This window comes from Populus euphratica, unplaced genomic scaffold (genome assembly GCF_000495115.2).
Source record: "Populus euphratica unplaced genomic scaffold, PopEup_1.0 scaffold122.1, whole genome shotgun sequence".
Classification (NCBI taxonomy): Eukaryota; Viridiplantae; Streptophyta; class Magnoliopsida; order Malpighiales; family Salicaceae; genus Populus; species Populus euphratica.
In genome coordinates, this window is record NW_011499980.1 from 175070 (window position 1) to 183361 (window position 8292).

At 36.5% G+C, this 8292-nt stretch overlaps 3 protein-coding genes across 7 annotated transcripts in view; 1 reads left to right on the top strand and 2 right to left on the bottom strand.

The window, feature by feature from the left end:
• Positions 1-2805, top strand: LOC105139719 (NADH kinase-like). The gene is made up of 5 exons (XM_011046280.1): positions 1-353; positions 897-1145; positions 1280-1360; positions 1896-2047; positions 2131-2805. Exons 1-5 carry the CDS (start codon positions 261-263, stop codon positions 2483-2485), a joined length of 930 nt encoding a protein of 309 aa, XP_011044582.1. The 5' UTR covers positions 1-260; the 3' UTR covers positions 2486-2805.
• A 257-nt stretch (positions 2806-3062) lies between these two features.
• The window catches only part of LOC105139718 (E3 ubiquitin-protein ligase CCNB1IP1 homolog), a 34578-nt gene continuing 29348 nt past the window's right edge, over positions 3063-8292 (bottom strand). Inside the window, exons 1-10 of one of the 5 annotated variants that reach the window (XM_011046278.1) lie at positions 6520-6770; positions 5459-5579; positions 5360-5365; positions 5224-5290; positions 4872-4917; positions 4681-4711; positions 4204-4459; positions 3945-4111; positions 3484-3721; positions 3063-3360 (exon numbers count right to left, since the gene is read on the bottom strand). In XM_011046278.1, the coding sequence (XP_011044580.1) occupies positions 3354-3360; positions 3484-3721; positions 3945-4111; positions 4204-4459; positions 4681-4711; positions 4872-4917; positions 5224-5290; positions 5360-5365; positions 5459-5528 (888 nt within the window). In that variant the 5' untranslated portion in view covers positions 5529-5579; positions 6520-6770 and the 3' untranslated portion in view covers positions 3063-3353. Of the gene's footprint in view, positions 3361-3479; positions 3752-3944; positions 4112-4203; positions 4460-4680; positions 4712-4871; positions 4918-5223; positions 5291-5359; positions 5366-5458; positions 5580-6519; positions 6771-8292 lie in introns of those variants that run through there. The other 4 variants (XM_011046275.1, XM_011046276.1, XM_011046279.1 and 1 more) reach the window with 4 other exon arrangements.
• LOC105139747 (receptor-like protein 12) overlaps positions 7254-8292 on the bottom strand; it is a 4158-nt gene continuing 3119 nt past the window's right edge. The window contains exons 3-4 of the mRNA XM_011046315.1: positions 7488-8288; positions 7254-7392 (exon numbers count right to left, since the gene is read on the bottom strand). Of these exons, the coding sequence (XP_011044617.1) occupies positions 7510-8288 (779 nt within the window). The 3' untranslated portion in view covers positions 7254-7392; positions 7488-7509. The remainder of the gene's footprint in view (positions 7393-7487; positions 8289-8292) is intronic.

Here is an 8292-nt window from a genome sequence, read left to right on the forward strand (position 1 = left end):
TTTGTAGTTTAAAGTTATAGCTATAATTGTAACGTAACGTAAGTGTAATGTATTATTAATTTAGAAGAAAGAATTGCACATTTTGAGTAACAGTTATTAAAGTAGCCCAAACAGGCACGAAGCCCAACTCACTGCCTTCCACAGCACGCCTGCATCTCCAGCCCCTTACTCTCCCAAGTCTTTAAGGACGGACAGCACTTCGCTGCTCTAAACCCATCGAGGAAGCGAGCTAACGAACACACAGTGAGAAAGATAAAAAGATGGCAAGGAGGCGGCTATTATTGATGTTAAAACCTTTTGATGTTTACCAATTTGGCCAATCAAATGGTGGCTCTTCCATCACCAATTCTCAGGTAACAACCATATGTACATTACAGTAGTAACACCACCACTTTTACTCTCTCTATTTTTTTTTACAGAATATTCAGAGCTCACTCACTATTCATGGTTTCTTCACTTCAACCCTCTTAAATATTAGCCATTTCTTTTTGGGTTCTTCTCCCTTGTCTCATTTTCATTTTTCTTTTCTGTTATAACATTTGGCTTAACCTTGATGAAGATACTCTGTTTGATAAAATGTCAAAGTTGATATTAGCGTTTTTTGGATTGTATTATTTTCATTGAGTTTGACATTTACTGCTCTTATTTAGCTATTATATCTGTAATAGTAGATGACTATAAATCAAAATACTTAATTTTTATGTTTCAATGGAAGAATTCTGTTCATTCTCAAATTTGATGGCAGCTTGCTAGAAATTTTGTTGGTCAAGGAATGTTTGAAGGAACCATTTGATCTAAATTCTCAGCCTCTTTTTTTTGGTCATTTTCTGTTTTTACTAATCATGTAAAGGTTTCTTCGATGTTTCTTCCTTAATTTTGTGTTGGAATTATTGCAGGCTTTTCGTTATCTAGATAACAGGCGTAAGGTTCACAAGGATGCTGTAAACTTCTGTCAGGATATTTTACGAAAGAAATCAAATATTGATTGGGAACCCATCTTACGTACAAATTTGTCACAACCAATTCGGAATTTTGATTTGGTTGTTACTGTTGGTGGTGATGGAACTCTTTTACAAGCAAGTCATTTCTTGGATGATTCAACTCCGGTTCTGGGAGTGAACTCAGATCCCACACAAGTCAAAGAGGTTAGTTTATTTGTCAGGCTGAGCTTAGAATTGTGTTCATTATGTCTGCAAGGATTTATTTAGATTCTCTTCTTTTTTCCCTTGATGTTAAGGTGTGTTCTGGATGTTCAATTACAGTATGCTCTTTGGTGTAGGTGGAGAAATTCAGTAATGAATTTGATGCTACTAGAAGCACTGGCTACCTGTGTGCAGCAACTGTCCAGAGTTTTGAACAAGTAAGAAATACCAACGGGGGTTAACGAATGGAAATTAAAGAAGCAGGCATAGACAATAAATGTGACTCTGATAATGTATAGGCTGTGATTATAAGTTTTGGGTATTGATTAAAGGACAACTTAGTAGCCATGTAATGTCCAGTTAAATACTAGCATTTGTGCTAACATGGATTGATCACTAGGCAATCCTGATCACTAGGCAATCCAGAAAGTGTATCCAAGACCTGAAACCTAACTTAATTTTACTAAACCATTTTTAAAAGAAGCATCCTGACTGGATTGCTAGTCATTAGAAGGCTTTCTCCTTGGAGAAGAGATTTAAACACACTTTCATCTTATAATTTGTAATCTTGAGATGGTTGTACTCTCATTTGAGTTTATGTGCCTGTACTGTTATCATTTTTTTATAGCATGTATTTTCTGGAATGGTGTCATCTGTTCTTATAATATGTATTACCTAAATTAGCAGAAATCACCAAATTCTTTTCATAGTAAGTAATTTCCTTTGTTCATCAATCATGTTGATTTTTCTCAGGTGCTAGATGATATCCTAGCTGGTCAGAAAGTCCCTTCTAATCTGTCGAGAATATCATTAAGTGTAAATTCACAACCGCTGTCTACTTATGCCCTCAATGACGTATTGATTGCAGACCCTTGCCCTGCGACAGTTTCACGTTTCTCATTCATGTAAAGATCTGGCATTGAGCATGCTTTGATTACAGCATAGTATGTTGATACGACCTATGTTGAACCTTTGTTCTTGTTGTCAGGATTCAGAGGGGTGGTGAATCGTGTGGCCCATTAGTGAACTGCCGATCAAGTGGTCTCAGAGTCTCAACTGCTGCTGGATCAACAGCTGCAATGCTCTCGGCAGGTGGATTTGTGATGCCTGTTTTATCCGAGGACCTTCAATATATGGTGAGAGAACCCATTTCACCTGGAGCTGCAATCAGGTTAATGCACGGGATAATTAAATCCGATCAGTCCATGAAGGCCTCATGGTTTTCCAAGAAGGGAGTAATATATATTGATGGTTCTCATGTTTTCCACTCTATCCAGCATGGGGATACCATTGAAATGTCTTCCAAGGCCCCGGGCTTGAAAGTTTTTTTGCCTCAAGATTAACACAGAGGACATGTGAACAGGGAGTGTAAATACCTGAAAGGACAGAAATTTTGCATGCATGATAGAGGTCTTGTAATTTTGTAGGGAAATTATATTTCTCTTATTGAGAAGTCAAAAACGCAGGATCTCCATTTTCCCTTGTGAACCCAAGCTTGTGCCGGCCCAGAGAATCAACTGTGGGAAAATTGTAACTCAAGGCCCTTGTATCAAGCAAGATGCTGTTCTCTGTTTTAAATCATGTACTCTAAATAACGACAATGAAGTGAAATTGCTTGAAAAATAGAAAAGAAATGGCATTGAAATACGTTTTTATTGACCAATTAGAATTGACTCTTAAGATTTGTAACTGCCTAAATGGTCCAGCCGTTCTTTCATAGCAGACAGGCACAAAAGTTGCAATTGGATCGAGAAATCCAGGCTCCGGAGGAAAATGCTAATATCATTTCAGTATTTCCTAGTAGAACCTGAATCCTCTGTTAAACTGGTCAGAGAAAGCAGAGGATGCTACTGTTACAAGAGCCACGCAAGAGCATCAAGAGTTGCCGAGGTTCAAACACGTGTGCCCCTTTTAAGCTAGCGCTTTGACAACTTCTATGTACCCTTTTTAATTATATCAAACAAGAAATCCAACAGTATAATTGCTATTTCCATGTATCTGTTGGCATGGAAGCCAAAATCTACGCTTGCATGATATCAGGATTACAGTTTCTTGTTTGTGCCACGTCATCATTCTTCTCCTTCCCTTTTTTTTTTCTTTGTTTTCTGGAAGACAGGAAAAGGAAAGGGAAGACAGAAAAAGCTTCTCAGGACTGTTCTGAAACCAAGCAGTCCGGCGAGTGCAGGTAAGCTGCACGCCTTGCCTTGTAGCCTACAGCCTGAAAAAGAAAATATAAAAGATAAATTAATCAGAAATATCAAATATCTAGCAATTTGAATCAAAATACAAAGATTGGGCTACGCTACTGCGAAGTCTGGTTAATGAACAGTCCACCACTTACGTGAACATCTGAGGGCGGCTACGTGAAAGTTGAGGGCGCTTTATCGGGGATAGTATCAAGTTCCTTAGCGTCATTGAGGGGTTGCCAGATCCAGCTCCAAAGGAAGGGACAGCACCAATTCTTCTATTTCCAACATCAACTGGCATGGCTGCCTGGTTTGCTGGTGAGCCACCACGGATTTCAAAGGGACCAGAATTCGAGCTGTTTTGTCTTGCCGGCCATATATCCTCCCGAGGCCCTGGAGTTGAGGGAGTGAAAACCGTCCAATCTGCATAAATTAAGTCAACTAATTTTGGAGATGCTTAACCAAAATGCATTATTAAAAGCTATAGCGTGACAATGACAAAGCAAACATTTCCATTGTTGCAAGCTTAACAAGGACTTTAATAATCAAGAAACATTTTAAGGCACCACAAGGAGCCTATGCTGTCCTATTGCCATTATAAAATGAAAATGATTACCTTTACGGATAGGGTCTCTGTTATCCATCATGGTAGCTGCAGGGTTTGAGAACAAATCAGGCTCATTTCTTGAAAAGAAATTGTTTGCTGGTTGGATGGCTGATCTTTTATTTGACTCGTACTCGCTCCTCAACTGATCATACATTTCATCAAGTTTCCTCTTCTGCCTAGTATAGAAAGTACCAGTGTTTATTACGATCCAGGCTTGCATCATAAGCTGATAAAGTAATTGAAGGCTTTGGACAATATATAAACTGACCTGGCTTTCTCAGAAAATTTCTCCTGGAGCTCTTGTTTATCCTTTGACAAGCTCTCAATCTCTTGTTCCATCATATGGCACCTTTTGGCCATTTTCTGATATGCAGCGTGCAGCTGCTCCAGTTTTTCCGTGAACTTTTCTTGCATGGACTCACATTTTTGCCGGCACTGAGCTACAATTCTATTCATCTTGTATTGCATCTCAAGTTCCCTTTGCCCAGTAAAAAACATCACGCTTCTGTATGCACTTTTCATCACTGGGGTCATTTAAGGAAGATGCAAGGATTAAAAGGCTGTTTTTGCACGTTTCCCAGTGAATGCTAAGAACCATTCTGCTATTCAGTGTGGTAATTCTCCCAAATGAAATAGAAGAATTATGAGTACCACCAAATAGTCTTATCATTTCAAATTTTCTACTTGCATTCAAACTAGTAGTTGATGGATTTGAGGAAAAATTGTATTAACTTAAAAAGGATACATATCTGTGGAGATATTCCAGCCATGGCCATCTGCAAGAAATTCATTATGAATAAAAGGAAAAAGGCAACCAGTAAAATAAGAAATAGCAATGTCTTGACCAAATAATGATGCATGTTTAGATTTCACTTTAATAATATGTAATAGAAGAAGCAAGATATTCGTAATATTCTAAGCTAAGTCCTTTCTTACACTTATCCATTCATCATTTGGATTGATCTCCACAGGTTTCATAAGGCTGTAAAGAGGAAACCAAAATTGAAAGTAAAATCAGAATACCATGAGCAAGAAACATGAGTAAAGATTACGCATATCATTAGTTCATATTAGAGGTGTTCATATTAGAGGTGTTCAATAAAATTGACAGATATAGCTGTAAATACTGAAAAATATATTGAATTTTTTAGTCCCAGTAAATTCTTTAAAATCATAAGAGCTTCATATATTAAATTCAAGGAAAAGTCAAATAAATTCTATTTGTTAAGGAACAATTCCAAGCCACAACAAGCATTTCAAGGAATAAGCATTTCCATAAAGCACTCACCTCTTAGAGAGCACTTGATCACAGATTGGACAGGCTGCATCATTATTAAGGATCTTGTTTGCATCTTAATGACCGAGAACCCTCAGTTTGGTGCTGAGACAAAAAGTCCGCGCAGACCCAAAATTTGCATGAAAACCAGTGCCTGTTTATTCTGTTAAGGGACAATATGCGAAAGCAACGGTAATCCAGAAAGCATAGAACTAAAAAAGCTTAATCATAATCTGATCTTGGATACATAAGAGGTGACCACAAGTAGTAGAAACAGCACGCCCTTCCAATTCTCGCCAGCATGAATTGCATCTCATTTTCACCTTCTCTATAAAACTTTTATCCAAATATTATCCACTCATCTGAACCTAATAAAAGGAGTTTCATAGCATTAGCATTAGCTACAACATCACATGCAGACACATAGATTCAAACTAATCTACATCACTATTACATGCAGCCACATGGTTTTAAAAATTCAAGTTTTGGATGACACTGGCGAAAATCATCAGCTGTAAATACTGAAAATATTGAATTTTTTAGTCCCTGTAAATTCTTTAAAATCATAGAGCTTCATATTTTGTCAAATAAAGAGTGATATTGATCATACACAGAAAAATAGAACACTGAGTCTCAAAAGAAAAAAGAGTGCAAATATTTATATTTTTTTACAAAAGTATTCTTCATAAGATAAAACACTCCCTTATCACAATCTCAAAAGAATTGCTAAAATTTTGTGAAATATACAGCTGCAAAGTGTCAAATCCTCATCACTGAGTATCACATCACACAGATTTTCTAGAGTCTAAATATTGATCAAGGTAGTGGTTACTCAGTGATCAAGAAAAATTAGTCAAGGTCATGAAAATGACCGAGAACCCTCAGTTTGGTGCTGAGACAAAAAGTCCGCGCAGACCCAAAATTTGCATGAAAACCACCAATTTTTTCGAGTTCAAAAAAAGAAGTCTTATTATTCAAATTCCTGAAACTCCTTTCCGATTCTCAAATTTTCTCGGCGTCCAAACGGAAAACGAGAAAAAAGATGACGCGCAAACAAACGGAATTGAATTGATATGTTTTCCTGAAAATTACACTCCTTAGCGTTCTCCTTAATGAAAATCACAAATCAACGACTGAAATCGTAAAGAAACTAGAGATTACAAACATAAATAAATTATATGGAGATCTAAAACGCGAGCAAAGTGACCATCGAAATTGCAAAGCAGCAGCAATTGCTATTGATAAATCAAATTTATACGTTTATTCGGAAACAGTGAAATGTTATTTGAAGAGACACGAATCCCTAACCTGAAAGAGTTCTGGCTGGAAACGTTTCTTCTCTTCTCTTCTTGGCTTGTGGTGTGGGGGTTTTGAAGGAGAGAAATGGCGGCAAGTCGATTTTCTTTTTATTTATTTCAAATTATCACACTTCTCTCTCGTTGCTCTCTCTCTCAAGCAAGGAATTTATTATTTGACGCTTCTCCTTTATTTCAAAACGGTGTCGTTCTTCATGTAACTCTTTTAATTTTTTAACATTAAATAGTGTTAAAAAACCTAAATGAAAAAAAAAAAGAAATTTATTGTTCTGTTTTTTCTCCTAAATAAATTTGGTTTTTTTATATATATAATTTATGTATAGAAAAAAGTACATAGTGGTGCAAAAAGTTAAGACAGAGATTACAGAATATCTAAATTATGATTTTTTCTATGGTATTGAAACAATAAATTCAGGACCAATATCTAATTAACATATAATTGTCCTATATCAGGTCAACCTACCTATTATAACAGGTTAATGTTATTAGCTTAAATCATGGTAGAAATGATAGAAAACTTTGAATAATTAATTTAACAATTTACATGACTAACTTTTTAATTTAAAAATGGTAATTCATTTCTTTCAATTTAAAGGATTTATAGCTTTTTTAAATAGGTTTCAATTTACAAAAAATTAAAATTATGGAACCATCCATAAATCATATAATAAACTATAAGGATGGTTTACATAACCAAAATAAAAAAAATAAATTTTTTTTAGCGCAAATAGGTTTTTACATTTTGTTTTCAAAAGTTAACTATAAGGATGGTTTATATAACCAAACACACGACGTACAAAAAATAAAAAGCAGCGGCACTAGCCTGGAAGATGATTCCCTCTTCTTGACTGCTGCCATTATTGATCTAGTCCACAAAGCAAGTTAATTAACTAAGCTGGTGGTGATGGATCATGGAATAAAATATTTGCGCTATTAGTTAAAAGCATTATCAAGACTTACCTTCTCACACTGCCCTGAGTAGCTAGTATCGTCTTCCACCATTTCTGGGAGCATTCTCCCTTCTAAGCCTTTTACCATATTGATGGGCACTGTCTTCAACCATTTTCACAAACCATGCAGCTTTTCTTGCTCTAAATACAACATATCCTATAGAGACTCCAAAGACAAATCCACATCCATAACCCATTGCTACAGCTTGCCATCCAAATCCCTCTTCAAACATTGAATCTTCTTTCTCGAAGTTTGACGGAGGCGGTTGTTGCCCCTCGTCTTTGTTGCATTTTACTTGCAAGGGAAACCCACATAATCCCACGTTCCCTTCGAATGAACCTTTTTCAAATGTATTGAACTGCTTACCTAGAGGTATGGGTCCCTCAAGTTGGTTATACGAAAGGTTCAGGACTTGAAGAAATGTTAAAGCTACCAGTTCCTGAGGAATCCTTCCAGCAAGCAGATTTGAAGAGAGATCCAACGACTCCAGATTAGTTAAATTCCCCAATGACGGCTGGATACCACCAATGAGGCTGTTGTGAGAAAGGTTGAGCTGTTTCAGAGATTTAAGCTTCCCGAGGGACTCTGGAATCTTTCCCGTGAATTTATTGCAGGATAAATCAAGTGTCGTGAGCGCAATTTGAATTTTAGGAAACACAGTCTTCGAACCTTTCCATGCCAATTGCACAGAAAAAACATAAGTAGTAGATACATTTTTTGTCCTCATGTAATCCATATCCTGATCAATGCTCATCATGGCTTTGAAGTTGTTGAAATACTCTGTTGGCAAAGGACCACTCAGGCTGTTGTTGGA